Source organism: Pipistrellus kuhlii, unplaced genomic scaffold, assembly GCF_014108245.1.
Source record: "Pipistrellus kuhlii isolate mPipKuh1 unplaced genomic scaffold, mPipKuh1.p scaffold_m20_p_24, whole genome shotgun sequence".
Classification (NCBI taxonomy): Eukaryota; Metazoa; Chordata; class Mammalia; order Chiroptera; family Vespertilionidae; genus Pipistrellus; species Pipistrellus kuhlii.
Genome location: NW_023425523.1, coordinates 4,837,527 through 4,857,447, shown reverse-complemented (window position 1 = coordinate 4,857,447; position 19,921 = coordinate 4,837,527). Strand labels below are relative to the sequence as shown.

Sequence of the window (19,921 nt, the reverse complement as noted above, 5' to 3'; positions counted from 1 at the left end):
TTAATGCCTTTTAAATATTCTGAGAAGGGCCCAGAGGGATCCATATCTCATATAATAAAGAGCTAATATGCTAATTAGACTGGATAGCGGAATGACCAGTGGGCGGGGCCATCAGGCTGCCAGGGCCTCTTGCACAAATTTCATGCATAGGGCCTCTAGTACAAAAAATACAAAACCCAAAAAACCACAAACAACGAGAACCTCAGAACCCCTGTATGTGGGATTAAAACAGGTAAGTCATGGTTGGAGCAAGCCATTTAGAAAACTCCATGAACAGCTGTTGGATACCCAGATTTTTTTCTTTGGCTTGAATTTTGGTTTGTTTTTAAAAAAATACTTATTCGGGGGAGAGAGAAAGAGAAAAACATCAATGATGAGAGGGAATCATTGATCGGCTGCCTCCTGCTTGCCCCACATTGGGGATCGAGCCTGCCTGCAGCGTGGGCATGTGCCCTGACCTCCTGGTTCACAGATGGACGCTCAGCCACTGAGCCACACTGGCCAGGCTTTGGCTTACGTTTTTTACGTAGCAGTAGGCAGGGTATTTTTCCTTAATTCTCCCAAGTTGGCTTCTTTTCAAGGACTCTTGAATGAATCCAATTTTAACAGCTTCAAGTGTCTCCTTCAGTGTGTTTCGGGCTCATATGGCTCTCTAGTATCAACATTGCTAGTAGCAGCCTGCGTGCGAATGTGAGCTTCTGGCAGAGAGTGTGTTTTCATTTTAATCGACACGTTCTTCCAGAGACTAAATCTTGCTGCCAAGAGCCTTCCTTGCTGGTAGTTGTAAAAATGCTAAATCCATCCTGCACCGCCTCCTGTCAAGATAAAAGCAAGCTTGTTTCCCCTCAAAGGCGGTCAGAGGGATCACGGTCAGAGGGATCACGTGCTTGTTGGTCTGTTTGGGAAGATGTTTTTTGCATGGGCCCACCCAGCTGCAAAGATGTTTATTGCCTAAAGCAAGATCCGCTGGCTTTTCTGTTCTGAAGCAAATAGCAGTTGAAATGAGAATCTTGGGACTGCTCACTTGTTCTAGAATCTATGGTGGAGGAGGAGCAGCAGTAAGATCTCTCATTCCCAGTGGGACTGTGCTGCGGACCCTCCACACTTACTTAGAAACAGTTACCTAACATAAAGGAGACTCGGTCTGTGGGGCCAGCGGGGCAGTCTGCTTAATAAAATGGTGGTTATTCCCTATGTGCCTTCGGAACTAACTCACCTCTAGTCGGTGACCTGGGTGTCTGAGCGAAGACACATAGACCTCTGTTAGTAAAAAGGGGTGGTAGGTTTATCAAGGTTTTGTTTTTCATTGATTTTTGCCATTTTGTTTGGGATAGTTCATCACAAAACCTGGTATTGATTTTCATAAATGGCAGCATTTACATAGGATTTCTCTCTGTGCCTTCCCTGCAGTTGTGTTTGTGATCATCAGAACAGCCCTGGGAGGTAGTAGAGAAGTCACCTTCGCTTTGCCGGTGAGGGGCCCATGAGAAATGAAATGTGTACGTTTTGTAAGTTGCAGAACCAGCACCGGACCGGGGGCTCCTGGCTCCTGGCCGCGCCGGCCACCCTGCCCTGAAAAGAATGTGCAAGACCGTCCGGTCACGTACACGTCCGCTCCGCGGGAGCGCGCACTCCCTCCCCATCTCACGGGGTCGTGACCGGGCATTTTCTGCTTAAAACTGCCCAGATGCCACGCCTGTGCGCGGAAGCTGCACGTGGGGAAGGACGGCGACTAGAAGAGCCCGCAGTCCTTGAGGTTCTCCTTGATGATGATATCTGTAACCGCGTCAAACACAAACTTGACGTTTTGCGTGTCCGTAGCGCAGGTCATGTGGCTGTAGATTTCTTTGACATCTTTTCGCATGTTGAGGTCAAGGAACTGGCTCTTGATATAATTCCCTGCGTCCTCATAAGAGTTGTTTCCTGGTTTTCCAGAAGGAAAAAAAAAAAAATAGTGAAGAAGTGGGATAAATTAACCCTTAGCTGCTCACTTGCTTTTTGGGTGACTGACTTGACCCTCAAAGTGTTAGGAGTCAAAGCAAAAGCAGTGGGGCCTGCTTTTTTTGGGGGGGTTGGGGGAGCCCTCTCCTGTATTGCACTCCAGTGTTTCTCACTTGAGTTGAGCAAAGAAGTCAAGGTGAGAAGTGTCTGTCTCCACCCTTGGTTTCTGGTAGATCCCATTGGAATAGGCCAGTGGTCGGCAAACTCATTAGTCAACAGAGCCAAATATCAACAGTACAACGATTAAATTTCTTTTGAGAGCCAAATATTTTTTAATATATTTTTTAATATATCTTAATAATATTTATTATATATTTTAATAATATTTCTAATATATTTTATTGATATTTTACAGAGAGAAGGAAGGGAGAGAGAGAGAGAGAGAGCTAGAAACGTCGGTGAGAGAGAAACATCGACCAGCTGCCTCTTGCACACCCCCCACCAGGGATGTGCCCGCAACCAATGTACATGCCCTTGACCGGAATCGAACCTGGGACCTTTCAGTCCGCAGACTGACGGAGAGCCAAATTTTTTTAACTATATAGGCAGGTACGTTTTTATTCACTTAATTAGGGTCCTCCTAAGCTGGCCTTTGCTAAAAACTAAAGAGGCCAAAGAGCCGCATGTGGCTCACGAGCCACAGTTTGCCGACCAGGGGAACAGGCAGCTGGTGGCTCTCCTGCATCTGACACCTGAATGTAAACCTAGCTCTGTCCACTGAGCCAGGCCAGCTGGGGCAATGATTCTAACTCTCCCTCTCTCTTCCTCTCTGAAGTCAATAAAAATTAAATTGGGAAAACCTAGAACTGGATGTCCATGTTTCTCTGATGAGACAGCCAAGTGTCACTTGGACATCACAGAGCTCCTAGGAGGAAGGAGTGCTAGGGGATAAGGGGTCACCAACGTGGCATCAGCAGGGGAGTTATTGGTGCTCCTCAGAGGCAGGTTCCCCCTGCCTCCGTGGTGCGGGAAGTGGCTCATGCTGGTCCCCAGCCCTTGACACTTACCCTCGTACTCGGGGAAGCAGATGCTGAGGTGCACCTTCTTGATTTTTTCCTCAAAGAGGTCCTTCTTGTTGAGAAAGAGAACAATGGACGTGGCCGCGAAGAACTTGTGGTTGCAGATGCTGTTGAACAGGTGCAGGGACTCGTGCATGCGGTTCTAGGGGGAGGAAACAGGCTGGGCTCTCATGGGATGGGCGTTTGCCTCCTGTTCTGGGAGAGGCTGGTGCCAAATGCCAAAAGCAAGACCGGGAACAGCTTATCTCTCGTTCAGCCAACAGCATCTGGCTTCCTCCTGATCTTCCTGTCCTGTCCGCGTGACGGCGGAATCATCGCGCTTTCTGGGTCTGGTTTCCTATCTCGGGCTATTACGCAGGTTCAGGGAGCCCGTGCATGGAGCATGCCGGGATGGCGAGGGCCAAGAACGCCCTGCAGCCTTTGGGAGCCAGGGCACACTGAGGATTGTGACACCCGCACGTCTCAAGCTGCTGATCTGGGCGCAGACCCGGCCCTTGCTAGCGTGCGTCCATTTGCGTCTCCAGGATGATTTGGATGGGCTTCTGATGGGGTCCCGCATCTCAGTGTGGGCAGGAATGTGGTGCCACACCACAGGCACTTCTGCCCATTTCCTTCCTCGCGCGCCACTTTGAGCGAGGAGAACTGGGGCTGTGTATCTGCAGGGCCCAGAGGGGCCCAGGCCAGCCCGGTCTCAGGGAGCAGGCCATTGGGGTCTTGAGGGATGCCCTTAGCTAACTTGCTCCATCTTTTCATCTGATGAGAAAACAAACCTAACGTGCAGCCTTTTGTCATTGCTAATCCTCCTGCAAACCCTGTCAGAGCCCGCAGACTTGAAGAGGTCTTGGGAGACGAGCAGGTGGGAGACGTTTTGCCAGAGGGTGTGTAGGGTGCCCGGATGGGACGTGAGCTCAGGAGAAGGGAGAAGGCCTGGAGGGGGGACAGGAGGCCACTCACCACCTCGTCGTCTTCCACCAGCACCATGTCGTAGGCACTGAGGGCCGCACAGAAGATGATGCACGTGACCCCCTCGAAGCAGTGGATCCACTTCTTCCTCTCCGACCTCTGCCCCCCCACGTCAAACATCCTGAGGGAGGAGAGCGGGCTCGTGGGGGACGGGCCCCCTGTCTGGTGGCTACCCCCGGGAGGCGGCCGGTGGCAGTGAGGGCGAGGGGGGAGGACACCGGTTCGGGTGGGCGTTAGTGAGGGTCAGGGCGCACGCCCGCGCCCTCTGATGTCAGAGGTGCTCTCGGGGTGCCACCGTCTCACCTGAAGTTCAGGTCTTTGACGGAAAACTTGGTCTCGATGATGCCTGTGGTTTTGACTCTGGACCGGAGCACATCTTGCTCATTGGGGAGGTAGTCGGGGGCCGTGATCCGGTCTAACTGGTTGAGGTAGCTGGAGAAAAGGGGTTGGCATCAGTGACATTACATTCTCCACCAGCATGGCCCAGAGAGGTCGAGCATCACCCAAAGGCATACAGTTAACTTGGCGATGGAGCCAGGACCAGAATCCATGTTGTTAAAACTAGGCTTCTTCCCTCTGGGCCTCGTGCGTCCTCACGAAGGCAGTGTGGGTGGGCTGAGGCCACGTCCCGCTGAGGCAGCGGCTCGACCCATTGGAGTCGAGTCAGGAAACTGCCATGCGTTTCCCCGGATGGCGGGGTTTCCTAGACTCTCAATGAGACTTGGTGGTTTAAAAGGTTCCAGAGGGCCGAAGCCGGTTTGGCTCAGTGGTAGAGCGTCGGTCTGTGGACTGAAAGGTCCTGGGTTCGATTCCGGTCAAGGGCATGTACATTGGTTGCGGGCACATCCCCGGTAGGGGTTGTGCAAGAGGCAGCTGGTCGATTTTTCTCTCATCGACGTTTCTAGCTCTCTATCTCCCTTCCTCTCTGTAAAAAATCAATAAAATATATAAAAAATAAATTTTTTAAAAAGTGCCAGAGGTTCCATCCAAAAAAGTGGAGTGGACTAAGAAACGGAGGACACTCGAGACGGGAATCACTGTGATGTTCTATCCCGTTTACATCCTGAATCAAGTTGGGGGGACAGGTGGCATATGGGGGAGACTTGAATGAACACTGACCTGGCTACTTGGTGGCATTCAGGAATTTTAAATATTTAGTTGTAGTGATTGTGTTGTGGTTTGTTTTTAAAAAGAGCCCTTCTTTTTAGAGATACATAATGAAATTTTAGGATGAAATGATTGGATATCTGGGATTTACTTCAATATAATCCAGTGGGGGGGTGAAGATAAAATGAGTGGCCTTGAGTTGATAACCGTAATTTGTTGTATTATTCTACTTTTGTATATGTTTGCCAGTTACCTTTGTTTTTTTAAGTTCAGAAAAGAAGCGGGGGGTGGGGGGCGGGGGGAGCAGGAGGAAGGCAGATGTGAAGTGAAGGGACCGAGAGAAAGAGGGAAGGAAAATTAATTCAGGTTCCTGCTGTGTGCCAGGAATCCCACATCCTCATTCAACCTGGCCGGCCCCATGGCTCAAGTAGCTGAGTGTTGACCTATGAGCCAAGAGGTCAGGGTTTGATTCCTGGCCAGGATCTGAGCCCCAGTCTGGGGCGAGCAGGAGGCAGCGGATCAAGGATTCTCTCTCATCATTGATGTTTCTGTCTTCCCCTCTCCCATGTTCTCTGAGATCAATAATAAATTAATTAAACTAAGCAGTACAGAGCGTGGGAGCTGTGGCCCATGCCCCGCCCTAAAGGCCTTCAGTTCCGAGCTCAGTGAGACACCACGGGGCCCAGCAGGCCAAGCTCAGGCCCTGGCTCTCCAGCGTTCCGTGCCTGGAACTTCAGGCTGGTGAGACGTCTCCCCGGAGGTGACGGACACCTCCTCCCGCCCGGCCCCAGCGAGCTTACTAGGCCGCCGAGTCGTTGAGCTGGTACTCCGCCGCTCTGTCGAAGCAGGCCTGCACCCCGCCGTCCTGCCACAGCCGCCTGATCACCTCCACCAGCTCGGCGGGCATGGTGCCCTCCTCCAGGGAGTCGGCCAGGTTGTTGAGCTGCCGCCCGGCATCCTGTAAGGCAGAACCCTGGCTGAGCACCACAGGGAGCCCTGGCTGCCCAGAAGGCTTCTGGGAATTCTGCTGGAAGGGCGGCACTGCATCGTTCCCGAAGCCTGGGGTGAAGACGGGGGTGGTGTCCAGGGGAGAGTCCACCTGAGAAAACACTGACTAATTCCCGAGATGCAGAGGGTGGCCACGCATCCAGTCCTGGGGTGCTCGGAGGATGGCAGAGGGCCCAGGGGCCCCCCGGGTGTCTCCATCCTCCACCCTGAGGCGGGAGCGTGCGCCTGGCATGTGCCCTTGGCTTTGGAGACCGCACTTCGCAGAGCAGGCTGGCCGAGAGGTGGATGCGGCGGGCGGCAGCAGCCTGTCCCTGGGTGAGGGATTGAGCTGGGAACAGTCCCACCTCAGGGCAAGGAGCCCACGGAGCGATTTCAATGGTAACATAAGACAAAGAGGCAGAGAAAACGTTTACTATAAAGGAAGGAATTGCAGCCCAGCTGGCCTGGCTCAGGGGTTGAGCGTTGACCTAGGAACCAGGAGGTCACGGTTTGATTCCTGTCAGGGCACAGGCCCAGGTGGTGGGGTCGATCCCCAGTATGAGGCCTGCAGGAGGCAGCCAGTCAATCCTCATCATTGATATCTCTCTCTCTCTCTCTCTCTCTCTCTCTCTCTCTCTCTCTCTCTCTCTCCCTCCCTCCCTCCCTCCCTTCCCATCTGAAATCAATAAAAACACATTAAAAAAAAAAAGACAGGAATTGCATGCTTGCTCCAGATGTGCACCTGCCTCCGGGACTGAAAAGATTGGAAGCCCAGCAGGTGGGATTCTGGTTACACCACTTTTCGGATGCGTGGTTCCTCGCAGCCTGTTGGCTGCTGGTCTGCTCCTTGCTAGCCTTCCTCTCCCTCCAGGCCCACCCACATCCCGTGGGCACGTACCGCGCAGCTCGGCTGGGCGTAGTCGATGCCCAGGGTGGGCATGGCGCGGACGATGGCCAGGATGGACTGCAGCACGTTGCCATAGATGACGGCCTTGTACTCCAGGCACTCCTCCGGCGAGTAGCCGTCCTGGTGGATGATCCTGCAGGGAGCGCCGCCCGCAGCAGGGCTGAGCTGCACGGCCTGGCGGCAGGGCCTGGGGGCTCTACAGCCGTGGTTCCCAGCTTTGGGCACAAGCCCCACGGGGGGGGGGGGGGGGGGGCGGGGGCAATCCGAGGATGGGTTATCCACAGGGAATGTTTTCCCATTTCTTATGGCTCTAGGGGCCTCCTGGACAGTATATAAATGTGTATCGTGATGCATGTATGCATCTCAGTTCTCTATCATATGTTTTGAAGTTTACTTGCTGTTTTTTCATATCACTTATTTTTTAAAACCATTTCTTAGGGATTTCTCCCTCAGGACTTCAGCTGTCCTTTCATTCTTTTATCTTTGTCTTTCGTGGGAGTCATGTTTAGACCAAGTGAATGGCCTGTTAGGCTCCTCCAGGTGAGTAGAATCATAAGAATTTTCTGTGTCACAGTCGGGGGGCGGGGCATCAGGGTCTTAGAGATGCTCGGGTGGGCATGGCCCAAAGAGGCTGGGAACCACTGCTCTGAAGGATCCGGAGAACCTGAACTCTTGTTCCAAAGGGGAGCGTTAGAGGCCAGGGGGTGCTGGTGAGGGGCGTCAGTCCCTCTGTCCTAAAGGCCCAGGCGCCCCTCTGCTGGCTCTGCCGCTCCCCTGCCCCCCGCCCCCACCTCCAGGGCTTCCCTCACTCACTTCATCTGCTTGACGATGGTGCTCTTCCCCGATTCCCCGGCCCCTGCGGAGAAGGGCTCTTGCTCCAGATGTGCACCCCCTCCCCCAACCCCACCCTCCGTGGGGCACAGCTCCGGGCGGCCCTCGCCTGCCAGTCTGAGCCAGTTGGGGAATTCTTGGACACTCTCTCCTCTCCCACCCTTTCACTCAGGAGCCAGAACCCAGGCAGGACTGGAGGGAGCTGGTCCCCTCACTGAAATGCTGTGCTTGTCCATCGCGGAGTTATTTCCTTTATTGACAAAAATGCCCTAATCTCCCTCCATCGACACCCACACCCCCTCCGGCCCTCCCCCAGCCGGGATGCTCTAAGCGGCTTATCCTGAAGATAGAATAAAGCTGATTGGGCTTAAAAGATCCCAGCTGCCCACCTCTTCCCGCCTCTCGCCTCGGGCCCTGTGTCCTCGGGCACGGGGACACAGAGATGCTCCTCCAGGGTGTCCCCAAGGTCAGGCCGCACCACAGGGTGGGGGAGGCCTGGGCTTCCACACCCTGCCCAGCTGCCGTCCGCACAACACCCGCCCCCGCCCCGCCCCCACCCCCGCCCCTACCCCCACCCCCACCCCACCCCACCCCGCCCCCACCCCCCCCCACCCCACCCCCACACCCCCACCCTCACCCCCACCCTGCGGTTTTCCTGAGCCAGGTGGCCGAGCTCTATGCCTCGGTTCTATTTACAGCCGAGACCAGGATCTCCTCTGACTGACTGCCGAGGTGTGGTCCCTTTTCGGCCCTGAGCCCTGGTCTGCTCAGGATCCTCCCCCGCTGAAGGCCCGGCCCCCCCTGGGGCGCCTGCACCCCCGTGTTTACCAGAGCGGGAGGGAGCCGGCTCCTCGGCCAGTGGGCCCTCCCTGTGCCTACATGACACCGATGGTGCACGAGGAAGGCCTTGCCAGGGCCTGCCCTCCGGGTTCTCTGGCTGCGTGTGGGGCCCGTCCGCAGCCCAGGTGTGTGGTTTTGCCAAGCCCCGGGTTCTGTTCCTGGTCCAAGGACTACAGAACCATCGCAGCGGAGCTTTGTGATGTGCATCTCAGCCCTGGAGCGCTGGCCCCCCAGCCTGAGCCCGGAATGGGAGAGGGAATGGGAGAGGGACGGGACCGGCCTGTCTCCCCGCCCGGTGGGGTGAGCTGGGCTGGAACCACCTCCGCCCAGGCCCAGACTGAGCTGGTGGAGCGGGCCTTCCCCTTCCCGGCTCCTCTCCCGCCGCCTCACCCAGCAGCAGCAGCTTGACCGTCTTGGCCTCCTTGTCTGCGTCCTCCTGCAGCTTCCTCTCCAGCTCCCTGGACCGCTTGGCCAGCTCTCTGTCCTCGGCACTGGCTCCACTCCCCATCGCCCGGTCTGCTCCGGCAACTGCTCCTCTGGGGCCTCCGGGTCTGGGAGGAGGAAGACGAGGGAGCAGTCAGCTGGGGGGGGGGTCAGTTCCTCAGGCCTGCGAGGCTGGTCTGCAGCCGGAGACCTGCTTAGTGTGGGGATTGCAGCCCTTACACCCAGCGCCCGATGGCCAAGCCAATTAAGAGCTCAGGATGACAAAGGGCAGAGGCACCATGTTTCCGTGACCTGCTGGGCTCGGCGAGGGTGCTGGGATCTGGAGTGAGATCACGGCTGCCCCTCCTTTTCGGGGGCTGACCCCGAAAGTCTCTCTCACAGATATGCTGGCCTCTCAGAGCCAGAGATGAGAGGCACAGACGTAGGTCATGTGCCTTCCTGGTTCATGGATTGATGGTCAACCAATGAGCCACACTGGCTGGGCCTGGCATGAAGATGTAAACATGTTTTCCAGTGATTCTAATGTGCAGCCAAAGTAGGGAGCCATTGAGCTCACAGGACTTCCCTTTCCCTTTCCTCCTAGAGCTGGGACAGCGTGGCCGCCGCCTGTGGCACGGAGATGGGGGGAGGTGGGACCTGTGTCTCCCACCTGCCAGGAGCCCTGAGCACCAGCCAACCATCTTGCTCCTCCAGCCGCCCTGCGGCTGCGTATCTGGGCATCTGACTGAGAAGCACTGGCCTGGGGCCCAGACTCTCGGGGCTGATGGAGAAATAGGCAGCTGCCAAGGGGCCGTCCATGGGGATCTGTTTTCCCGATCAAAAATGGACATGTGCTTAGGAACGAGGGAAAACAGGACAGTGCCTTTGAAATGGTGACTCCCCTGGAATCTGGCTACAAGGTTTCAGTAAGGCCTGCCCTCCAATCCTGGTAACACACCCCTGGGCCAGAGCTGGCTGTGCCCTGCACTAGCCACAGCCAGGAACGGCCAGGGGCTGCACTAAACGGTTTAGGGGGCTCATATCCATTCATTCTCACAGTCACTTCAAGCTGAGTGCTCTTGGCTCCATTGTGCAGATCGGATAACTGAGACTTGGGGGTTAAGTCTCTAGTTCAGGGTCATAAAGCTTAGTAAACAGACATGCCCCGTGATCTTTCTTTAAAAAAAAAAAAAAAAATATATATATATATATATATATATTTTATTGATTTTTACAGAGAGGAAGGGAGAGGGATAGAGAGCTAGAAACATCGATGAAAGAGAGACATCGACCAGCTGCCTCCTGCACACCCCCCACCGGGGATGTGCCTGCAACCAAGGTACATGCCCTTGACCAGAATCAAACCCGAGACCTGCCAGTCCGCAGGCCGATGCTCTATCCACTGAGCCAAACTGGTTCTGGCACGTGATCTTTCTATTACGCTCGAATAAGCAGCCAAAGGAAGAACACTTGGGCAGAAAAGGCAAATGCAGGATCTTAATCGCAGCAGCAGCCCTTGCCTTGTTACAGGAACCTGACTTGTTAACATTCCTCGGGAAACGCTCGAAGCTTGTTCCTTTTTCAGCTGCCACCTCTGCACACTTCCGGGCTGTGTCTGTGTGCTTCCTGGCTCGCTGGCTCCCCTTGCCCACCACTAAGCTGAGCAAGGGAACTCCTGACCCATACCTGCTTGCACAGACCCGCTGCTACGCATGCACCACGCTGATGCCAGTAACCTGCCTCCCCCCCCCCCCCCCCCCCCCCCCGCCATCTCCAGCGCCTGTTCCTTCCCTGTGGCAGCTCTCCTTCATCATGGAATTGGGGTTTGGGGCCCTGGGGGAGTGGGTGGAGCATCCCCATTTCAGAGGGGAGTGAACAGAAGCAGAGAAAGGTGATCCTCATAGTGTCAATGGCATTGGGGTTGGGGGTTCCCCAAGATAGAAATTGAGAGGAAACCCCAGGGAAATTTCCAGACAGATTTCATTAAGCTTACACTTGAACACAAGGGAAGCAGTCCCAAGCTGGCTTCAGGGCTGGCTCTGGCAGCTTTTATTTTTTATTTCTTTATTGATTAAAGTATCACATATTTGTCCTTAACCCCCCATTCCAATCCCCTCCCCCCAATCATGCCCCCACCCCCCTATTGTCCACCACTGGTTAGGCTCATATGTATGCACATAAGTCCTTTGGTTGATCCCTTCCTTTTATGTTTGGCCACTTTTATAAGCTGGGGACAGGCAGACTTGTGCACAAACAAAGATGGGCTGGCCGGAAAAGGCGGCTGGTGGAGGGTTCAGGGGGTGGAATTTAACATGTCAGGGTGGGGTTACTTCCTCCTTCTTTGAGTTGCTTGGCAACTATCTCCGGCCTGAGCGGTGGGGGCAAGATGGAAGGTTGCATAGCGGACAAACCGTGGTCAGCTGGGCCTGTTCCATGTGTGGTTTCGACATCTCTGGCCTCCTGGCCTTAACTTGTCTTCCTGGCCGTCCGTCCGTCCGTCCGGTATTTTTTCATTCCTGGGCCCAAGTCCTTATCCTGCCTCATTTCCCCCGGGAGGCTTTCTCCTCCTTATTCCTAAGGGATTAGGGTCAGAGGTTGCCTGTGACTGCTTCCTGCTGAGCGAGGGAGGGAGAAGACTCTCCCTGTCTGGTCAGAAGAGCAGCGAGGGCTCCGGTCTTCCTGGTCCGGGTGGGCGGGAAGCCTGGCATGACCATCGGCTTCGTTAACCTGGACCTGCGCCATCTGGAAAAGACGAACTCCGGGAGGTTAGAGAGACAAGGCCCGGATACCAGTAGGAGCAGGAGGACCATCGGGGCTCCGGAGGGGAAAGCCAGGTAGGTGAAGGCAGGTAACCATGAACGGATTCCAAGGTTTGATGTGGGTGGTACTTTTTAGCAAGATTTCGCATTTATTTTCCCTTTTGAGTGGTTGCTTGCTTAAGGCTCAATCAAATGAACCTTCAAAATACCTAGAACTTTAGATTGGGCAGGTCCTCGTGAACACCATGTGTTTCAGCTTCGGAGACCTCTTACCAGTAGTTACAGCCGTGTGGTGTTCTGACTGAGTGCTGGTGCTCAGGGTATACTTCTTTAAAAAAATTTTTTGCATTGACTTCAGAGGGGAACGGTGGGGACAGAGAGCTAGAAGTAGTAATGATGAGAGAGAATCATTGATCAGCTGCCTCCGGCATGCCCCCAACTAGGGATCCAGACCACAACCCAAGCACGTGGTCCCGACTGGGAATGGAACAGTGACTTCCTGGTTTATAGGTTGATGTTCAACCACTGAGCCACACTGGCCGGGCCAGGGTATCCTTTTAACCAGGTAGCCTGTTGTGGTGATTTTTCTGAAGTTTACAGGGTGCCGTCTAGCTATAGTCTGCAATTGCAAGGCTCAGAAAAAAAATAGTATTAGTTTTCAGTGATTCCCCCGGCATAGGCTGGGAGAAACATGTCTGGGGAGTCCTGGGCAGATTTGGAGGAAACAAGAAGAATTCAGGGTCTGGCCCAGTTTGTAAGTGGCACACAAACCAAACCAAACGACAGTGAACAGCACTAGAACCTGATATCTACAAAGATCTATTATAGTTTCTATTAAAATGCATTTTTCTCTCTACAGTCATCCCCATTTTATCAAAGATAGTCAAGGGAAGACCAATTCACTGATATGCAGAGTTTTAATAAATTGGGCCTGGTGTTTTCATAAGTGCAATAAGAGGAGCATTTGAGCCCGGCCGGTGTGGCTCAGTGGTTGAGTGTCAACCTATGAACCAGGAGGTCACGGTTTGATTCCCAGTCGGGGCACATGTGTGGGTTGCGGGCTCGATACTGTGTGGGGCATACACGAGGCAGCCGACCCATGATTCTCATCATGGATGTTTCTATCGCTCTCTCCCTCTCCCTTCCTCTCTGAAATCAATAAAAATGTATTTTTAAAAATATATTTTATTGATTTTTTACAGAGAGGAAGGGAGAGAGATACAGAGTAGAGAGTTAGAAACATCGATGAGAGAGAGTCATTGATCAGCTGCCTCTTGCACGCCCCCTACTGGGGACGTGCCTGGAACCCAGGTACATGTCCTTGACCGGAATCGAACCCGGGACCTTTCAGTCCGCAGGCTGACGCTCTATCCACTGAGCCACACCGGTGAGGGCTGTGTGTGTCTCTCATAAACGTGACATTCCAGTCAAAGCCTCATCAAAAGCTTCCAATTGTGCCCCATTATAAAGAAAGCAGATTCGTATAGGACTTGTGCCAACAACCATACTTCCATGAAAATGATGCTACTCGCTCAGAACTTCCAAACTTCTACAGGATTAGACAGAAAAATATAAACGTTTCACTATTGTCTATAGTAGGGGTGTCGAACTCAATCAGAGAAGGGGCCAAAATCTAAAATCCAGCCTAAATCGCGGGCCGAATGGTTTACTGAACAGTCATAAACTGTCATTGTGATGGAAACGCAGCGGAGTGCAGTGATGACAGCGCGGTGCGGGCCACATTGCAAGGCCTGGCGGGACGGATTTGGCCCTCGGGCCTTGTGTTTGACACATGTGGTCTATAGAGAGATAATTTACCAAACTCTTGTTAGTCATAGGAAGTTTAAGAGAAAACAAGCTTTCTTATACCCAGAAAACAAAAAGGTTAAAAATCAATATTTCCAGCAAAAAAGTTATAAAAATTACCATCATTCTCAGTTGACTCAGTCCCATATAGTTAATCCTTATTTATTTGGTCACCTGCCAGTGTTCCTTAGTGTTCTATAAATCCTCATCCAGTTTAAAGATCTGACCCCCAAATTCTCAGAAACCTGTGTTTTAAAATAAGCCAGAGGCCTCTCCCCGTATCTTTCTGGAGATGAAACATATTTGCAAAAGCATCAGACTCCACAGTGAGGGTCTTGAAAGGACAAACATGTGAGTGAGGTGGTAACAGAACCCGGGGAGGTGTGGGTTGAACTCTGACCCTTTGCCATACGGATGCCTCTCGGGCACTGACAGGCAGCCCCACAGGCTCCCATGGCCCGCTGTCTCCATGTCCCATGAAGAAGTGTGTGGGGTCCCCAGGCCTCAGGGAACTGCTCCCGGAACCGCAGGGGGAGCGCTCAGGGTCAGAAAGCTCTCACACAGGAGTTTGCTGTGGTCACCAAGAAATGTAGTCCCTAAAAGTCACACCACCCAAAACAAATAACAGAAACGGCATATTTCACGTACACACCTTCCTACCTGCGTTCACACCCCACCCCCAAACAGTCAATACTTCCAGGGTTCATTTGCCAGCTCTAGATCAAATCTAAAGCCAGTTTCAAGTTGAAAACAAGCATCTACAGCCTGGCTGAGACACAGACTGAACAAATAACAGATCCAGTTCCAGGATCGGTTTCCCCATTTTCTCTCCGTACAAGGAAAGCGCTGTTGGCCAGCTCTGCCGGTCCGGCCTGGGACAGTCAGCTCAGAAGAACCTGGCCGGGGTCACTGACCTGCGCGCAGAGCACTCACTCAGGACTCTGTCCCTTCATAGCTACCGTTTAGAAAATTTATTTAAAATAAATTTTTGTTGATTTCAGAGAAGGGGAAGAGAGAGAGATAGAGAAACATCACTGATGAGAGTCATTGATCAGCTGCCTCTTGCACGCCCCCTACTGGGGATGTGCCCGCAACCTGGGCATGTGCCCTTGACAGGAATCGAACCTGGGACCCTTCAGTCTGCGAGCTGAAGCTCTGTCCATGGAGCCAAACCAGCTAGGGCCATAGTTACCTTTTTATTTATTTTATTTTTATTTATTTTTTATTCCCAAGACAATATTGGGGCCAGACCACATTGCAAAAGAAAGCCAATATTGATTTTTTTTTTCTCAATATTGAACTTTTTTAGTGTTGAAGAGAGTAGCCCAGCAAGTAGCGAGGGTGTCAGCCAGTCCGTCTCACGGAGTGGAAACAAACAGAACACACAACAGAGTCTGGGACTCTGACCTGAGCCCTCGGGGTGGGACAGAGGGAAGCGGCCTGCCTGCCCACCAGTAGAGCTGCAGGGGGACTTGAACCCACTTTCAGGAACACAAGGACCAGACAAAACAGCCCGCAGGGGAGAGGCGGGAACCACAGCTGTCTGGGCTGAGCAGAGGGCCGGGAGCCTCGGGGCAGACCCGCCCATCACACTGACAGGAGTCAAAGGCCCAGGTCTGACCCCTCGTCCCGCCAGCGGAGGCCACCCCGCTGCCGTGGAGACACGGGGCCCCATCAGAGGCGCCACGAAATGGGGCGTGGAGGTTCTCGGGTCCCCAGGACAGAAACGGAGAGGAAGCTCCAGGGAATTTTATTAAGATTGTGCTCCACATGAGGGGGGCAGCAGAGGGCAGGGAGGCCTCCCGCCCGGCTCCGGGGCTGGCTCTTCGGACAAGCCTGACCGCGGGTGCAGGGGGACAGCGGTGTTCACGGCGTCCAACCACGTCCTCCCTGGCTCCCGGCCCTCGGTGCTTCTCCGTGCCCAGGCCCTGCACTGCCTCGGGATTCAGAAATGACTTAGCATCAGAGTCAGCTGGCGCTCAGGCGTCCTGGTTCACAGCCCGCATAGCCAAATCCTTTTCCGTGATAAACAGCATCACCGTTTCCCAATGAATTATTTTTCTTTTAATATACAGTTCAGAGAGGCAGAGAAAGGGAAGGAGGGATAGAAACATCAATGATGAGAGAGAATCACTGACCCGCTGCCTCCCCCCCCCCCCCCCCCCGTCCCCGGCACTGGAGATCAAGCCCACAACCCAGGCATGTGCTGTTGGCTGCAACCGAACCTGTGACCCCTCAGTCCGCAGGCCAGCGTTCTATCCACTGAGCAACACCAGCCAGGGCTTCCCGAATGAATGTGACCCTGCTTCCTGAGCTGAGGGGTGATCTCGGGGTCCGCCTTACACCCCGTGGCGTGGTGGGGCCTGGAGTCCCGCCGTGTCCCAGTGGGAGTGGGAAAGGGGGAGAGATGAAGGGGGCACTGCCTTCAGGACCTTCAGGCCCACAGGCGGAGGGGTGGGGGTGCGCTCACAGAGAAGCAGCCTGATGGAAGGAGCGGTGCGAGTGCTGGGGAGCTCAGAGGGGTTGCAAGCGAGCCCCCACCCCGGGGGGGGAGGGAAGACAGCCGCTCACACCGCTGACGGTCAGGCCGGTCCCTTCCAGAGCGGGAGAAAGGAGGAAGTGATGGGAAAGCAAACAGACCTTCACCGGAGAAGCAGGACCCGGTGGAAATGGGGAGCAGGCACTTCAGGGAGAGGGGAGAGCGAAGAGAGGAAGGCAGGAGGAGGTGCAGGGTATGCCGTGTGCTCAGGGAAGCCGGGAGGCCTGTCCGGCTCAGTGGATAGCGTCGGCCTGTAGACTGAAGGGTCCCGGGTTCGGTGGATCCCTACTCGGGGGCGTGCAGGAGGCAGCTGATCATCACTAAAGTTTCTATCTCCCTCTCCCTACCTCTCTGAAATCAATAAAAAATTATTTTTGAAAAAGAGAGAAGCCTAGGACAGTGGTCGGCAAACTCATTAGTCCACAGAGCCAAGTATCCACAGGACAACGATTGAAATCTCTTTTGAGAGCCAAATTTTTTAAACTTAAACTATATAGGCAGGTACATTGTTATTCACTTAATTAGGGCCCTCCTAAGCTGGCCTTTGCTAAAAACTCAAGGGCCCAAAGAGCCGCAGTTTGCCGACCACTGGCCCAGGAGGTCTGCTGAGACTGGATGGAGGAAGGGGGTGAGGTGCAGAGGGAGGCTGGGGGCTTTGGACAGGGAAGGGAACTGGGGCTGGCCAGTGAGGGCCTGGGAGGACCGAGTCTTTGGCTCAAACTCGTGGGAGACTTACAAACAAGCACAGAGGGGCACTGCTGTGTGGTGCCACACACAGCGCTGGGCGCCCGGGATGGGGTGGGCGGCTGCCAGGACGAGCCGGAAACGGGAGCGGAACGGCTCGGTTCCAGAAGGATCTGGGCGAAGAGGATGGTCTGAGAGGTGGTCCTGGCCCAGGATATCCCTGAGGCCGAAGGGGTCCTCTTCCGAGTCTCCCATCTGCAGAAGGCTGGCATCGCACACGAGCTCAGGCCGGACGGAGCTCAGAGGAGCAGATCTTGGGAGAAGGAAGGAGCACCCCGTCAGAGGGCCTGGGGTTCGGGAGGGCCGTGTCAGGAGCCAGCTGGTGAACCGGCGAGGCGGGGAGGAAGCTGTGCCTACGGCTGGAGGAGATCCCCGAGGTGCCATGACAACATGGATGCCCCGACATGCAAAGAGCCCAGGCCCCAGGGGAAGGCCCACACCTGCGTTTCCCAAACTGTTCCACGCAGACACGGGCACCCCACGCAGATTCTTGCTGGTGTGTGTGGGTGGGGAGGTGACGCTGAGCTGCAATCAGGGCAGACTTCCTGGCGGAGGCAGTGCCCAGACGGGGAGGCTGGCGGGGTGAAGGGCGTGCTGCTCGTGGGCCGAGGGAGGAGCGTGCAGGGACTAGTGAACCGGTTTGCCTGGGAGGGCGGAGGCAGGGATTGCACACGACGGGCCGGTTAGGCAGGTAAATAGGTCGGCAGGTCTGGATTAAGGGGGAATCCTAAAGGGACCCGGCCCAGTGTGAGGTGCCACCCCTTAAAGCTACGCCGACATTTGCATTTTGTCAGAATAGAGTGGGCATTCTACGGGGTGACTTGGTTTTTAATTTTAAAACGTGTTATACTATTTATTGTTGGGAGCCAACAGCCTTGCAATGCCTCAGGGCTCCAAGACTGATGATTGGGTCTGGGGTTGAGACTCAGAGGAGTCAGGTGGGGGTGGGTGGTGGAGGCTGTTAAAGATGGTTACAGACTCGGGTCTTCCCCTCTCCCTTGATTATAAAAGTGATGAATATGCATTGTCGATCGCAGATAAGTATAAAGAAAATAAATATAAGCCCTAATTCTGCCACCCACAGGTAATCGTTTGTGAATGTTTTGGTGTTTATTTCCTATGTCACCCAATTAGGGCCATACCATGTGCACTGATCGTAACACCCATTTTTCTTTTTTCCTTAAAAAAAAAAATATATATATATATATATATATATATATATATATATTTATATATATATTTTTTAATATATATATTATTTATATATAAAAATAATATATATTATTTATTAATATATATTATTTGTTATATAATAATATATATTATTATTTGATATATATATTATTTATATATATAATATATATTTTTAATATATATATATTATTGGTTTTTTACAGAGAGGAAGGAAGAGGGCTAGAAAAATTAGTGAGAGAAACATCAACCAGCTGCCTCCTGCACACCCCCTACCGAGGATGTGCCCTCAACCAATGTACATGCCCTTGACCGGAATCGAACCTGAGACCCTTTAGTCTGCAGACCAACGCTCTCTATCCACTGAGCCAAAGCAGTTTTGGCTTAGCAACCCTTTTCCTTCTCACTTTACATTGTAAACATTTCCACCTGGGTAAGACATTCTCCGAGAATGATTTGTAATGGCTGCGCTTCATTGTATGTATGTGACCTATCTGAACATTCCCTGACACATCTGTAAGTGGCCAGCCCTTTGTCTGATAGCCATTGGCGTGACCAACAACTGCATGCAGGCTTTTCTGGCAGCTTTTTATTTTTATTATTTTTTAAAATATATTTTTATTAATGTCAGAGAGAGAGAGAGAGAGAGAGAAACAACAGTGATGCCTTCTACTGGGGCATGTGCCCTGACAGGGAAACCCTGACCTGCGGGTTCGTAGGTCGATGCTCAACCCTCAACCATTGAGCCACACTGGCCAGGCACTGGCAGCTCTTTTTAGAAGCACAATTCCCTGGAAAAGGAGATTACTGGGTCAGACATATGAATCTTTAAAAGGTTCTTGCTCTTACATTACCAAGTGGCTTTCAGAGGATGACGTCAATGTTTATGCCCCCAGCAGTGTATGTGCGTGTCCCAGCTCCTAACTCCGCTGGCCTGCGTTAGGACTTTCCCCTAACCTCTGTGACTCAGTGGGTGAAGTGCTCCCTCCCGGTCCTCTTATAGCTGTGTGGATTCTGTGTGAGGTGAGTTTCTCCCCCAGGTTTACAGAGGCCTTTTTTGTTTGTTTGTTTGTGTGTCCAGCGTGGGAGGAGTAGGCAGGGGTCAGCGGAGGTGACAGCAGATGCAGGTAGACGAGGGAGGGTTCAGGGTCCAGCCTGCAGCCTGCAGAGAGACGGGGGAGGCAGAGTTTGGGAAGGAATCTGGCTGTGGGAGTGGTGAGAACTGGGAGGAGCTGGACAAACAGCATTAGTACGACTGGGTGTGGGGGGCAAAGGGCTCCCACAAGGTGGAGAAAAGGGGAAAAGACTGATGGCCTCGAATACACTTAATCATATGCTCAGTGACGTCCTGGGGACATGCCCCCCGCAAGGCTGCTTCAGGCAGGACTCTGGGCCGCTTGGGAGTGAGGGTGCTGGTTGGAAGGGGGGCGAGGCGAGTGTCTGCAGTCCCCCAAACAGCCCACGTCTACTTCTCTGAGGGCTGCTAAGGCGAGTCAACCCGTGGGAGTGTTCCCAGGGCACCAGCGCTACGGCCAAGGCCATAACACAGACATTGACGGCGGGCGGTGGCCGCGGGCCGGCCCTGGGCTGAGCGCTCGGATGAGCTCACCAGCCTCCCCACCAGCCGGCGGCGCGGGAAGCCGGGCCTCTCACACCGCATTTTACGGACGAAAATAGCCCGGCCCCGCGGAGGGACTGTCCCGGAGGCGGCCGGGAAGTGGGCGTTGGAGTCCGGAACTGAACCCCGGCATTCCAGCCGCGGAACCGAGCAGCTCGTAACCCACAAATATAGCAGCAAACGTGG

The 19,921-nt window shown here is 53.6% G+C and overlaps 1 protein-coding gene across 1 annotated transcript; it reads right to left on the bottom strand.

Moving 5' to 3' along the window:
- Positions 1–1,601: 1,601 nt before the first annotated feature.
- On the bottom strand, positions 1,602–9,200 carry GNAT2 (G protein subunit alpha transducin 2). Its single transcript, XM_036452536.2, has 8 exons — positions 9,046–9,200; positions 7,798–7,840; positions 6,976–7,117; positions 5,891–6,048; positions 4,287–4,415; positions 3,975–4,104; positions 3,009–3,162; positions 1,602–1,923 (listed from the first exon to the last, which is right to left on the bottom strand). The coding sequence occupies exons 1-8, from the start codon at positions 9,161–9,163 to the stop codon at positions 1,733–1,735; spliced, it is 1,065 nt and encodes a 354-aa protein (XP_036308429.1). The 5' UTR covers positions 9,164–9,200; the 3' UTR covers positions 1,602–1,732.
- Positions 9,201–19,921: the final 10,721 nt, after the last annotated feature.